The sequence below is a fragment of the Cygnus atratus genome, chromosome Z (genome assembly GCF_013377495.2).
Source record: "Cygnus atratus isolate AKBS03 ecotype Queensland, Australia chromosome Z, CAtr_DNAZoo_HiC_assembly, whole genome shotgun sequence".
NCBI classification, from domain to species: Eukaryota; Metazoa; Chordata; class Aves; order Anseriformes; family Anatidae; genus Cygnus; species Cygnus atratus.
The window spans coordinates 65,101,234-65,116,821 of record NC_066396.1 but is presented as its reverse complement, the minus strand read 5'-3'; the positions used below and the strand labels follow the sequence as shown (position 1 = coordinate 65,116,821).

Genomic DNA, 15,588 nt, shown 5'->3' with positions numbered 1-15,588 from the left:
CATTAAAAAATAAAAATAAAAAGAACACTTAGTATTCTCTGTGGATTTAATCTGAGGAAATACATTAAATCATAAAAGGGGCCTGATGCAAAGTCCCTTGCAGTTTAATTGAAGACTTTCCGTTAACTTCAAAGGCTTTGGATCAAGCACAGAATAGTTGCTGTCTTTTGTTTGGGCTTTGGGGGATTTTTCCACAATCCCCTACCTTCTCTCCCTTCCAAGGCCCCCCTGAAGAATTCTCCTGGCTACAAAAACATTCTGATTAGGATAGATTCTATTATTGATATAAAACTTCTGTTTCTGTTGCTAGTACCTTTAGTAGTTATGTTGCAGCATAACTAGATAATTACTTATGTGGATTTTTAACATTCTTTGCTTATGAAAATATTTTTTTTTGCAATCCATAGACCATAGGGAAAGAATATGAATCAGTCTTTTGTGTAATACTGGGGTTACAGTCCATCAGCTTTGTACAATACACACACTTATCATTACTTCTTTGCACTTAGCTGTTTTGTGGCTTGATTTTAGGAATGTTGGGGGAGAATAGCTGCTTTTCTTGTGGGGCCCATGCATTTTTTTTAACCTAAATTAATGTTGTTAACACTCTCCTTAAGTTAGAAATTATGTATAGATAATCAGTGCATAATTATAATATGTTTATGATCTTCAGTGATCATCTGTCAGTACTCTTAATAATATCCATCTCCTTTTTCATTGTTTGTTACAATTATTGGGAACATTATTGTCAAAACAGCTTTATGTGCCCGGATTTGTTACCCTTATTTACTTTTGCTTCAGAATGAATATTTATTGCATTGTATGTATCATGTTTCCCTTCCCCAGCAATGTTTATGCTGAGAGTAGTAAAAAATACTTTTCCCACATGATAAGACATTATGTTGAGTTTCTTTTTTATTTCAGTGTGGAAGTAAAGACAATGATTTGCATATCAGATACTAGATACGCTTTTCTTTATGTAATGGTTGCATCTGTCAGCATGATATGTGTTTTTGGAAACGTATTGCATTGATTTTATAGCACAATTTCCTGTAACACGGGCTAATAGGATTGGATTAATGCTGGGAATCAGTGTTGCAGTGTTGGATTCCTTTTGTCTTGAGTATTTTGATTCTGTTTGAATGGAAGTTAAACTGAATGTATGAAACCACTGTTTCCTGAGAATTTTCCATGTCAAACACCAGATGTTAACTTTAACAGGAATGTCTGTGGTCTTTCTAACACTGCTGATGAAGTGAAGAATTTTGCATTCAGTGATGAATATCACATTCAGGCGTAAATACTTTCTCTGTGTGACTGATTGTTGGTTGGTTGGCTTTTTTTATTCCTTGAAGGCTCCTTGTCTTCCAAAAGTGATCACTTGAACTGTGAGCTGTTTAACATGTCTTTTATACATATAACTAATGTATGTGCATATGTGTGTACATAAAAACAAAAGACATGCTAAGCTGTGTGTGTGTCCTTTGTGCAGTCCTTGATACTTTAGTCTAGAACCCATCACTATGGCTGCAACTGAAGTTCTATGTCAGTATAAAAAGTATTAAAAAAGTCTGTCAATTAGGGGAAGGCCACCAGAAGGCCACCAGACTGGCCAGGCATGATTTGCCCTTGGTGAAGCCATGCTGGCTGTCTCAAATCACCTCCTTGTCTTGACAGTGCCTTGACATTGCTTCCAGGAGGATCTGTTCCATGATCTTGCCAGGCACAAAGGTGAGGCTCATTGGTCTGTAGTTCCCTGGGTCCTTTTTCCTTTCTTAAAAATGGGAGTGATGTTTTCATTTTTTGTCATCACAGATTTAATGGATATCCTCCTTCAGGTCTTTAAGGTAATTAATGAAAGGTGCCATCTTTACAGGGATAATGGGGCAGGACATACATGCATGAGAGAAGAACTGCGTTGTGAATAACTGTTTTCAGTATAATAGCATGAAAGTGTAACATGAAAACAGAAGCACTAAGAAGTCCTAAAAATGGAAGTTACAACTGTAATAAAAGTTTGGTACTAGTAATGTCCTACAACTTACACTTAGAAGGCTGATTGTAAATAGAATACGATAAATAAGATTGTAGAAATTACAAATTTAAGACAGTTAGTAATAGTGAGACATTTCAGTTACCTTTAATTCATTTATTTAATTCATTCTGTGTCTGACAGGATCATGGAGCAGATCCTTCTGGAAACTGTGCTAAGGCATATGGAAAATAAGGAGGTGACGGGTGGTAATCAACATGGCTTCACTAAGGGCAGATCTTGCCTGAGAAATGTGGAGGCCTTCTCTGACAGGGTTACAGCATTTGTGGGTAGGGGTGGAGCAGCTGATGTCATCTACCTCAACTTGTGCAAAGCATTTGACACAGTCCCACATTATATCCTTGTCTCTAAACTGGAGAGACATGAATTTGATGGATGGAGCACTCAGTGGGTAAGGAATTGGCTGGATGGTCACACTCAGAGTGTTGCAGTCAACAGCTCCGTGTCCAAGAGGAGATCAGTAATGAGTGGTGTTCCTCAGCAGACGGTATTAGGATGGGCACTGTTGAACATCTTTTTCAGTGACATGGACAGTGGGATTGAGTGCACCCTCAGCAAGCTTGCTGATGACACCAAGATGCATGCTGCAGTTGACATGCTGGAGGGAAGGGATGCCATCCAGAGGGACCTGGACAGGCTTGAGAGGTGGGCCTGTGCAAACCTCATGAGGTTCACCAAGGCCAAGTGCAAGGTCCTGCACCTGGGTCAAGGCAATCCTAAGCACAAATGTAGGCTGGGCAGAGAATGGATTGAGATGATTCTAACATAGAAATACTCTATTCTAATAACTCTATTCTAACGTAGAAATCATTCTATGGTTCTAACATAGAAATAGCATTCTAACATAGAAACCTAACCCAAGAATGGCTTGGGTTGGAAGGGACCTCCTTCCAGTATGATTTGGTTACTAAAGACAGTCTCTAAATTACATCCTTTATGTATTCATAGGGAAAGTAATCAATTTTTTGACTTCATCCACGTGAAGGGGTAGGGAGGAGGATGTGCTCCACCAAGTGTGGAAGCCCTGTCTGGCCATCAGTCTGTGCTAAATCCTGATACCCACTGATCAATTTCAACTGAGGGTACTGGACATGGTTTTAGAAGCCTATAGTTCCAACAGTTTATTTCTGTGTGTGACAGCTCTTATCTGAGTAGCAGTGAGAAACCCAGGTCAGTGGAGAGGGAAAGGTGACCACAGTTCATCACCTCTTTACCTTGTTGTGAGAAATACCATAGGGGGGGTGCAAGAAGAGAAGATGTAAGGTGGAACACACGAGTTGTCATCTTTCATTGTTTCTGTTGCTTACAGAACTTACTGTGTTAAGATGAGTTTGATGTCATATAAACAATTATGATTACATTAAAGACTGACAGCTACTAACACATTACAAATTGAAAAAGCTCTTTCTGTATATATGCTTTGTAGTGTAACCCAGAATTGTGTTACAAAATTAGAATAAAATAAATGACATTTCTGATATTTCTAAAAATGAAAAACAGCTGCTGCTGTCCTTTGCTCTTTTTATTTGTTTATATGAAACTATCAGTTCCTCGCTGTATATCATAGAGAAATAAAATGCAAAACCTCTCTCTTTTGTTCCCTCTTTCCTATCCAGGCCATTTTTAAAGTGTTGCAACTTAGAACTAAGGAATTAGCAGTTATAAAAAATGTTAAAATAAATTTAAAAAGAAAATCTGAAATTTCAGGTTCTTTCAGCTCAATGCGAGTCTGTAACACTGGAGAATTATATCAAAAATCCTGAAGACATTATTGCTTGAAATTTTTAATACCTGACTGTATAACTGGAAAAATAAGATTTTCTTGAGTTATTGGAATTCTGTTTAAGGAAACAACTTCTCTCTTCAGATGTCAGTGAATGTAGCTACATTAAAAATTATCAGTTAGGTAAAATGAGAGCTTAGGTTTAGAGCACATTGCCCCTCTATGGCAAGATTACGAAGTAAGAGAATGTATGGGAAATGTGATGTAACCAGTAATTTACTGAAAGCGTAATAGCATTACATTTGAAGGGTGATGGTGTAGTTTTTCTTGGTTTTCAAATACCAATAATTGTGTGATGATTGAAAGGGTTGAGTGATTACACTTTAGGAACACTTTGCATGCCAAAGTAACAATAATCTAATGGCCCAGAAGATGCCTGAGAGCCTCTGAGCATAAAGGTGGTTAATCTGTGCACCATATGGTGAACTACCTGCTAGAAAATGTGACCGTTCAGGTTTTCCATTAATTTTACATTCATCATCTGATGATATTCTTAAGTAACGTCAGGGCTTCTATATATATCTGACATGTGTTTATGATTAGAGTAAGTTTCAAATGCATATACTCCCTCAATAGACTTAATGATGGAAAATCTGTATTTTGGTGCCAAGGAATCAGTATGTTTATCTCAGACGTTTAATAGTTTTTCAGTGAACTGAATTTGTATTTCCATTGTCTTTTTCAGAAAGTGACTGAAAAACTTATAGATTAAAAGAAATCTGTTTTCAATTGTGCACAAAAATTGCAATGTGAGATGCCAAGAAAGTCTGTCTTGTTTTGAATAGCATATTCTAATATGGCCTACCCCTGGTTAGTGTGTGCAGGATTTGTGAAGTCTGTAAGTCTTCTGTGCCCCCAGATCCCTGGCTATTGTAGTTTCTACAGCAATGCTCTGAACGTAAACAGATCTCTCTCTTGAAGTTTTATCTGAGGATGCTGACCTGACAAGTCTTTAGTTATATATTGGCAAATTCCCCGGTGTTAAGGCTTGCGTAGGTATGAGCAGAATGGTGTTTTGTTGGTTGGTTGGTTGGTTTTTTGTTTGTTTGTTTTTTTCAGAGATAATTATTTTAACTGTCCGTGATGTGAAATATATATGATTAAATTAGAGCTTGTTTTCAACTGTTAGTTTTGAAGCTTTGCATCTGTTTAAAAAGTTTTAAGATCTGAACTGTGTCTACTTTCTCCAGAGGTTCTTTGTTATAAACGCTTATACGTGCTCACATCTATGCTGCTTTATCAGGCTCCAGCTGAGAAGATATGCTTTGAGGTTTGAGTGTCTGTCTTACAGTAGAATATTGTAAGGACATCTCAGGATTACATCCCTAAAAGTTCTGTACAGAGTTCCGTCTCCAAACTGATTTTGTCAGGAGACGGGTGGATATCTCAATTCTGAAGCTTAACAGGATCATCCAAGGTTGAATACTGTGAGCTTCTTGGCCCATTAAGCAGTTCTGGTAATGTAGAGCTCATCCTTGTACCCTGCCAATTTGTTTGCTACCATCTGCTTCCACTCTTTGAGTCTTTGGACATGCTCATGATGCACGGTTGGATCTTGGGAACTCAGATGCATGTCTGAGTATTGCTGGTCTACTTTGTGTTGCTGTTGTCTTTTCTATAAGAAGCAAGCAAGTGTAAGTAAGCTTTTTTATTATTATTATTTGTTTTCCCAAATAGCACTTGATTCAAATTTCATTTTGAGAATGGCCAGCTAACTCTCCATTTGGAGTTAGTAAACTGCCTATTTTGAGCCTCTGGACCCTCATTGTAGGTGGCCAGTTGCAAGCAAACAATTTTTCGACCTTTCAGGATACTTCACATGCTTCAAAAAGTTGGTTATGGTTTCAGATCTGATATGGAATACTTGTCAAATTAATTTGTACATGAACTTTCCTCTAACTGTCAATATATTCTCAGGAGAAGTCTGTGTGAATTTTGTAGCAAAGACCTTTCTCTCTGTAGTGTTCACAGCTACTGCCTGTTATCCAAGACGCATTTTGTTCCTGTTCCTCCTGAAAAGTACATTTTTTGCTTCAGGGTTTCTATTTCTTCATATTTTGCTTTCCACTTTAGTTTCTCATTATCATTGTCTTTTGCCTGATTTTTTTCCCTCTCCTGTGGCATCTATTTTACTGTGCTATGTGCCATTTTTTATTTTTTTATTCAGTTTGGCAAAACTCAAATACTTTGTACTGATGTAGTGCTTCAGTGTTCAAATACAAAAATACACGAAATGCATATATTTTATTCCAAAAGCTACAGGAAAACCATGTAGTCTTTATGCTGTAGTCTTATGTACTTGGCTTTAAATTTCTGTAAGTCAGAATTATAAATACTTAATACTGGTTAATTGTACTGTATGTACAATTCATGTAATTTTGTATTCATGTAATATATTTCAATTAAAAATATAAGAAGTCTTTGTTAGCAGTCTTTACAGCTGCTTTCTACTGAAGATTTGTCAACGTCATACACACGTTTGTCCACAGCATAAAATAATGTTCAGCATGAGTCTAGGCTTTGTTGAAGGTGAGCGGAGGTTTCACTGGGTTAGACTAACTAACAATAGGTTGGACTGCCGCAATTTAGAGAGGGGAAGGGGGAGTTCACACAATGCTAGCTTTGTGACCTCTTTCATAATCTTAAGAAATTGACTTTTTTCTTCAAAAATGTGTTTATTTTTTGTGTGGGAGGCCAAATTGGTAGGATTATAGACATCTTCCTAGCCCTGTAAGAGGTGAAGAAGAGCAAGCAGCATTTGAATTTCCCCACAATCTTGCTCTTTCAGCTTACACCTAGAGTTTACCCTCTTCATCACGAGGAGATAATTAGAAATCCATGCCTGTTTTATTCTGGATTTCTTGCTCTGACTTTTCTTTATTGAAACAATCATAGGAGTTATTTTATTCATAAAGAGAAGAAGGAAAAAATTAGCAGTAGATTGAATACATGATTTGGACTTGGGCAGGTTTGGGTTTTATTCCAAGCTCTGCTGTAGATCACCGTGGTAGTTTGTGATGAAACACTATTTCTTTTTGACCAATTCGCAACCTGAAAAATGAGTGTTTACCTCACAGTTGTATGGTTGGCTAAATTAGTTGTGACAGGTTAATCCAAAGGAACTCTGACTCTTTTGTATTCCAAATAAATTTGATCTTTAAACACTTGTTAAATGCTGTATTAGGTTTCCTAAGGGGCCTTTAAACTTTGTTAAATGCATGGACTATAGGTATTTCTTCATCATGCGTACAGCAAAGAACAGCAGGAAGTCTATTTTGTTTGAGTTTTTGGCATATTTTGAAACTCATATTTTAAATGAAGAGGGAAACAATAATAGAAACAAGCTTATGCTCTGTACTCCATTTTGGTAAGAGACAAAACAAGCTAAATTGGATGTTGATTTGAGGGTGAATAAAGTGAATGAATTGCAGGGGGGAGAATAACTTTGGTCCAGACATACAGGTTAAGTTAGAGGAGTGTAAGCATCTCAGCAGTATTTAGAAGATTTTGATGCTTCTCCCTGAAGCTGGATTCAGAAGTCCGTAGAAGTCAATGTTCAGGTGACAGACAGTGCTACTGCCATCAGTGCAAGGTCAGCTAGATTCTCCAGACCTCTGACTTTCATTGTACATAGTTCTGCAGGTGACTAAAAAGTTTGTGCAGAGTACCCCATGTTGTCATTAGTCTTCAACTCCTTACAACTTCCTTGTGCTTACAAGAGAAGTAAAATAAATTTCCAGATATTTTCATGGTTGAATTATAGCAATAACAGAAAATAAGCCAACATAAATTGTGACAATGTTAGAAAGAATAAACAGGAAGTCAAGGGGGACTTCAGGTTTACTGTGTATTTTGATGATTTATGAGAAATTGTTCAATTTTTGTCCTGTTGTTCTATTTCAAGACATTGTCATACTGAGGTTTTTACAAAGGCTTTAGATGGTCAACTGGAAAATTTTCAACCCATTTTAAAAATTATACATATATTACAGTTTAAAAATAAATAAATAAACTAGCATGATTTCCTGAAATTCATGCAGAATTAATTGCTGTAAGAATTTCTCACTTGTCTTACTACTGAGCTTGCATAGCTACTTCTCCCTAATAGCTGTACCATCATTTTGAACTTAGATGGAAAATCAGGAAGACTTGAGTAAAAACTGAGTAAAAGTTGAATAAAATCCAACAATTTCTGGTTATCTATTTCCAGTGCAGTGTCTGAAGCATTTATTGCTGATGTTTCTCTCCTGTGCATACTGTGTGATGCTTGCTGTTGTTTCTGTATTTGGAAGAGTCACTCTGTTTTAAACTCTTGCCATGCCCAACAAAGACCTGTTTCTTGCATCCTCTGTCTGATCCATCCTTCCATTATGAATACGGGACACAGTCAAACAACCTCAGGAGCTGTAGGACAGCACTGCTGCCACAAGTGTGATCAATAACCAATTGGTTCTCATACCAACATCTTCAGTTGATCTGATGGCCACAAGACACGTACCATATGTCTTACAGACATAAAGGAAGGGGGGGAACTGACAGCATTTCATGGTCAGAAAGTAACTTTTCTCAATGATCTTTTTCCAAAGCAGTATGAGGTCATGGGATGGACTTGGATGGCAGCCATCATCTAGCACCTTCAGACACCCTGTGACTGCACATTAACTGCATTCCTTCTGCTGTTGTGAAAGACAGCTGTAGCTAGTTAGAGCTCTGGGAACAATATGTGGGTTAAGAGGTTTTCTGTTGTTTTTAGTAGGGAGAGAGCTCTTCTCCTAATCTGCCACAAAAGGTATTAAAATGACATCTTCTTTTGGCCCAGAACTTGGGATTTTTTTTATGCTTAACCTGGTTAGCATTCTCTCTTCTTTTTTTTTCTTTTTTTTCCTTTTTTCTTTTTTTTTTTTTATCTTTTGAAATCAGGCTGCTGTTGTACTTTAGACTGTACTTCCAGTTATTATAGAAATATCAGTATGACATGTTTCTAGGTTACTGTTGTGCTGTAGGTTTAGCAATGTACTGTATACTGTGTGCTCATTGATAGGGTTTCTGACTGTGTCAATTTGAGTATTATAAGAAATCATCTACAGTGACAGGTGGAGGGCCACCAAGCATTGCGTGTTTGGCAGCACTGTCCTTTGACCCAGCTGAAATTCTTATTGGTAGTCTTCTAATAGTAGTCATGGTTTAGGCTACCTGTAGCAAGGCAATCCCTTCTTGTACAGAACCCAACTGAAGAATAAAAGTATGATCTCTTTCTTCCCTATTACTGGTTATAATTGTAGCACAGAGGATAAAACCTAAAGAAAAGTTGAACAGGATGAGTAATAAGGATGAAGTAATGGTCAGAGGTCTCCACTTCATGTTCCCAAATTAATCTCACATTTCTGCTGTTAAATTCTTCCAGAAGCCCTACTGTCTCAAGCATGTAGCAAGTAACGGCAGCAAATCCCATCTCTACCAAGTCTTTGTTGTTCTCACTTTATCTCCTGCATGGTATGAGGCAGGTACTACACATACAAATTCTGCATGACATTTCCATACAGCAGCTTTTTTTTACGTGGTGCTGCCAGCCCTTGGAGTCATTCCGTACTTCTGACCCCTATCCAGCAAGTCTCAAAACTTGAAGTGTGAATCTGTTTTTATTTTAACAAGCTTCTAATGTCCATACTTTTCTCAATCGTTGCCACATTTTATGAAGTTTGTCTCCCCTGTGTGGGGGGTCCTTGTGTATTTGCACATGCGAGTTATGCACACACTACTTTATTTGCTATAACTAACAAGTTATGTTTTGAGGATTCTGCATCTGTCTACATCTGCTATTTAGGATAAGGAACACAGGTTTCTCTTTTTAATTTTAAGATCTGAAAGGCACAATGAACCAGTTAATTCTGTTAAATGTTCCTATGGAGTTTAGTGAAACACAGTGGTGATGGTAGATGTCGTTAATACTATACATAGAAATAATGAATTATTTACCGAGACAAAACATTTGAGGAGTCTCTGACTTTCAGGTTCTTCTGTGGGTAGCATGCAACCTATCACTGAAAGGTATGATTATGCAGTGCTGAGTTGCATTGTTAATTTTGCTGTGCCTCAGTTGCAAATTGAATGAGGCAGAGCATTCCTGTGAAAACTATTAGGAAATTCTTGCATGAAAAAATGAATAGTGCAAAATAATATAGGAAGTAGCGGGAACTTATGAAAGTAAATATTTACATTTCCAGTATCTGTGTAAATAAACATACTGGGGGAAGGTGGAGGGTGGGAGTGTTCTTGCTATAGATACAGTTGGCATTTTTCTGTTAAGTTTTATTTTCTGCCAAGGCTTTATATACTGGAAAATAATTGAGGAAAAATAAATTGAGCATTGGATATGCCAAAAAATAGAAAAATGGGATTTTTTTGAGAATGCTAATGTCATATTGTATGTTTGTTGGCTGCTGTCTGTCAGTGTGAGTAGCATTTGTGAAGTATTTAGCTATAAGGAAAAAATGTGGTTATTCCATATGAATTGGCATGTATCTGCTTAAACTCTTTCTATAAATATTTGAATTAAAGGACACCAGATGTTGCACAGAAGCTGCTGCTGCTTTCTGAACTTCATGGTATATTCTTTCAAAACCCACAGGAAGTAGCTGAGGGAAAAAGTGTATTAATTAAGTTCAGAAATACATTTTCCAGCTATAGAAAAATCTCTAAAGAAAATACCGTTTGATCTTCAGAAATGTGAGCTTGCTGTCCCAGGAATCTGGTGGCAGCATGCAGCACTGTCACATGGGAATCAAAAATCCAGACTCCAAGTTCTCAGAGCTAGACTAGCCTGAGCGTAAGCCAGTCTGTGGCCCTTGGAAGTGGGCTCATCTTTTGACCCATCTTCTCTGGCCAGTGATTTTAATGCTGTAGACAGTCTATGGTGGAAATATTTTTCCAGTTTTTCTTGATCTGAAGTAATAATGCTGTAATAGCAGAGACTTGAAGAGAAAGTACTAGAATTCCCAGATGCTCTGCACAACTCAAACGTAAAATCTGAACAGACATATCCAGACTGTATTTTATAATCTATACAACTAAGGCAAATTGGATTTGCTTTGCATTGTTTGAGGAACAGGATTTACATTTTGCAAACCAATTAAATGTTTCTGCATTTGGAAGTACTGGCTTTGCTGTAGCTGTGGTGTCTTGTTATATTGAGAAACTTAGCAGGGACATGTAAGATTCCAAATTTCAGGATTTGCTGTTTTCTTCAGACCCAAAGCACAGAAACTGACTCTTCAGCTCTTGTGGTTGGTATAAGTGTCCCTTTATCTCTACCCTACGCATACACAACTGTTAATTTTAAGTGGCATGACTGCTGGAAGAAAACTTGCCTGCAACTTAGTAGGATTCCCGACTCAACACTCTTACGTCAAACAAATCAGATACTTCAAATATGCATTTGTGATGTTTTAGGTATTGTTTGTATGTGTGGTGGCTTGACCCCAGCCCGCAACTAAGCACCCCCCAGCTGCTTGCTCACTCCTCCACTCCTCCTGCCCAGCAAGGTGGGGAGAGGTTGGGAAGAACAAAAGTGAAAAAACACTTGGGTTGAGATAAAGACCGTTTTATAAGTGAAACAAAACTGTGTGTGCAAGCAAAGCAAAATGAGGGATTCATTCATTACTTCCCAGTGGCAGGCACATGTTTAGCCACATCTCAGAAAGCTGGGCTTCATCACAGGTAACAGTTCTTGGGATGACAAATGCAGCAGCAGCAAACATCCTCCTTCTTCCTCCTTTTCTTGAGCTTTTATTGTGGAGCATGACTTAATGTGGAATGGAATATACTTTTGGTCAATTTGTGTCAGCTGTCCCAGCTGTATTTCATTCCCAACATGGTGTGCATTTCTCTTGAGAGAGAAATGGAGAAGGCCCTGATGCTGTGCAAGCACTGCTCAGCAGTAACAAAAACACTGCTATGTTATCAGCTCTGATTTGTTCACAAATGCAAAGCACAGCACCAGTGTGGCTGATATGGGGAAAGTGGACTTCATCCCAGGACAGACCGGGTACAATCTCTGTCCCTTACTCCATACCATTTCCATCATGCTCAGTCCTGCGTTATTCAGTATATCCTTATCGACTACCCCCATCCTCTGACTGTACACACAGGTTGTCATTCCCTTAGTCTGTGAAGCACCTCGATTAACTGTTCATTGAGTTAATTCAGCCTGTGGCTTCGGCTCCATTGCTTATGGTGGCTACTCAGGCCGGGAGAGGCGTCATGTTGTGCTGAGTTGTTGGGCACTAAAGCCCAATAGTGACACAGGTTGGGTCACTGGGCACGTGCCCAGTTCTTTATAAGGCTCATCATCCGTTGGTTGAGGTAGTAATTCCTGTAACATACAGCTCAATTCACGGGTTACAACAATTCAATAATATATCCATTACAGTACCATTAGGAGGAAGGGAGGAAGGTGTGTCTTTTATCCTTTCTTGTAAATTCCACTGCAGGCATTAGGAAATTTCCTAGTGAGCTTTTGTTTTACAAGCCTGTACACCACAATTCTTTCCCCTTAAAAAAAAAAAAAAAAAAGACAATGCTATTCCTGAAAAAGTCTCAGGTACCTCTCGTTTTGTAAGCCAAGTGATAAGAGGAGCCTGAAAATATGATAGTTAGTACTTGTGAATTCGAGCCTATAAAAGAGGAAGTCAGAAGTGGAATTAGCTCGCCCTACTTCTACTTTTTCTTCAGATTAAAGCATTAAGATAGTACTCAATCTTTGAATCTGTCTGCGTAGGTCTGTTGTTCTACCATATCAAATTCAGGGTTGTTTGACTCTAAGATCAGGTTAGACCTTGCCTATCAAACACTTTTAATGCATCTTCCTTCAATATCTGTTTTGTGATTTTGCCAACTTTAAAGGCTTCTACACTGTACTTCCTGCAGGCTGCTCTATTCCATTATGCAGAATGGCTCCTACCAATACAGTGTTATATTTTCAGAGGGTTCATAAATTTGCTTTACACATATCAGAAACAGAAAATATAATATCCATGCGTTAGGTCTGAAATATGTGGTTGGTACTTTTAAAATAAAAATCATGTTATGCCTCTTTGGTAGCTGAGAAATTGCAGAATTACACGTCTGTTATGTTTCTGTCAATCTTTGTGCAGCCAGATTTTTCCTTGTTTAGTAATACAAGAAAACTGAGAAATCCTCAAATGTTATAATGTCTTAAGCTTTTTCTCTTTTGGTTCACTTAATAGTCCAGAATCACGTTAGTATGCATTTTAGCATGACCTATTCTGTAAGTATTAATTATTCTGTTCATGCCTTTTATTTTGTATAGCCAAAGGCAACTGCAAGTGAGCGAGCCATTGCAAGACTTGCAACACACCCCTTCTTGAAACACAAAATTGCTGAACTTAAAGGTATGAAACAGTGTATTAAAGTGCATACGACTTCAGTAGCTTGAAGATGTGTTCCCTTGTTCATGTTAATTCCTGATATGAACAAACAGTATAAAAAGAAAAGTATATGAGCACCTATAACTACCTCAATGAGTTGCAGTGGATCAGGTGTCACAAGCTTCTAGTTGTGTATCTTGTCTGAAATGGGCTCGTACATGATAGTACATCACACGACATGTAAGATACAAAGTATAGTACAAACAAGGCTCTTAATGGCATTCCAAAAGTTGAATAGATGTAATGGAGAATGTCTAAACAAAAAAAATAAGACTGAACTGGCAGAATACTAACAAGCAGATACAAAGGTAAAAGGAGCATTTCAGCTGGGTTTTTAAACGTAGCTAAAAGCTTTTGCAAGTTACTCCATTAGACTTCTTTGTAAACTGTCTACAGATTCCCTGTGGATTTTTTCCTGATTCTTTGGAATATCTTCTGTTCTCTTTAAACTCAAATTTTCCAACTAAAAACAATGTTAAAAAGGGTCAAGTCCTAGTAATAACAACACGAAATTATTTCATTAATAACAGACCATGTCAAATACCCATTTAATTATATCCAAAGAAGTTAATATTTATTTGCAGTTTATACATGCAAAATAACATCCTAAATGATCAAAATCCATGATTATAAGCTGGAGATGAGTTCACAGTTAAACCCAGTTTCAAAAAAAGCGTATTAGTTGGCTTTCCTCACTTGTTCATGCTGTAGTCTAAGGTGTTATTTGCCCCACCTGCTCAGTTAAAGATTGATAAGGACATTCAAATTATGTTTTCTCAATACACTAAATTTAAATTGCAAATATGTTTTATTTTATTAAAATAACTTACATGCTTAACTTACGTAGCTGCAACAAATGACTTTTCTTCTGCCTCTCTTACAGCTGCTGTAAAAGCGTTTAAGGATGCAAGACAGGACCCAAACAAAGCCAATCCTGCGAAAAAGGATACATCAGAAGCACAGCCTAAATCAGGACAACACTCCATTAGCAGTTTGGATGAACGAGTACTTAAACCAGCTCAAAAAAAGCAGGGATATGAAAACAAAACAAAAATGGGTGTAAAAATACAAACTAACAGAGGGGCTGAAGAACTCTGTGACAGTGAATCTGAACAGAAAATTATGGAAATGGAGAGAACGTGCAGTCCAAAAGAGTTTTCATTTCAGACAGTAGAAATGCCACAAGTCACTCAGAATAAAACAGGAAAGAAACTTGGCTATAAAAAAAGGAAAGAAAATATGAATGTGAACAAATTAACTGCAAAGAAAAAAACAATTAGTGATGATAGCGACCTGGAACAAAATAGTGAAGAGGAGTACTTTGATGATAGTACTGAAGAGAGGTTTTATAACCAGACATCAGATTCTGACAGTGATAGCAATGATGATTTCTTCATTGGCAAAGTAAAAAGAAAGAAAAAAATAACGGCAGCTAGTGATCTTTCTTTAGTAAAAGATAAGAACAAGCTTGAGGAAAACATACTGAAGAAAGAAAAGAACACAGGATCTGGTACAGTGCAAGATTTGATCGTAGAAGAAGGAAAGCCCTGTGCAAAAGCAAAGAAGCTAGAATCAGTGTTCTGCAGTTCTTTGTCCACTACCTCCAATAAGAAATCCCAAAACAGAGGAAGGTAAACCTATTCCTGTTGTTTTGTAATTCATTTCCTCCCTCCATCCCAGTAATGTAAATTTTTGTGATTTTTAGTAGCTGTTACCAAACAATGAGAATTTCAGCCAATTACAGCTGAGAATGTTTTTGCCTAAACTACTCTTCAGTCTTCTTGTGCTTTATTGATACTTAGGTATTTTTCATATTCATACTAGCACTGATTTACATTTAGCATTCCTAACTAGTAGTGCATCCAGATCAGATCAGTGTGGAATACTTCTGTTTTTATTCGTTTATTAAATAGAGGAAAAACTATATGTGGTTTTTACTGTTATGCTTGAAAAGTCATTGCATGAGTGTTCTGGTGATGATGATTCTTTATTTGTAAGTGTTTATCATCTTACAAGTTTCTTGAAAAATCCTGATTTATGTTTTTATTTTCAGAAATACTAAAGACCAGCCTCTCAAAAACAGGAGAACAGGTATGTACTACTGATGAAGTTGTAGAAATAAAAACATCTTGAGATTTTCTTACCTCTGCAGTCAAAGTATGCTAGTTTTAATTGTGGCATATATTTTAACAATTTTAAATTGTTAATTTTTTAAACATTTTTAACATTTTTGTTTGTTTTAAATTGTTAAAATTGACAGTTTTTTCAGCTTTCATTTTGATCTCTGGATGTTGTTTGCTATGTCC

At 37.2% G+C, this 15,588-nt stretch overlaps 1 protein-coding gene across 3 annotated transcripts in view; it reads left to right on the top strand.

The window, feature by feature from the left end:
• SRFBP1 (serum response factor binding protein 1) overlaps positions 1-15,588 on the top strand; it is a 77,316-nt gene that overhangs the window by 60,266 nt on the left and 1,462 nt on the right. For 2 of the 3 annotated variants that reach the window (XM_035567017.2, XM_035567015.2), the window contains exons 5-7: positions 13,165-13,246; positions 14,166-14,913; positions 15,336-15,373. In XM_035567017.2, coding sequence (XP_035422910.1) covers positions 13,165-13,246; positions 14,166-14,913; positions 15,336-15,373 — 868 coding nt within the window. Of the gene's footprint in view, positions 1-1,677; positions 1,732-13,164; positions 13,247-14,165; positions 14,914-15,335; positions 15,374-15,588 lie in introns of all 3 variants that reach the window. The other variant, XM_035567014.2, reaches the window with a different exon arrangement.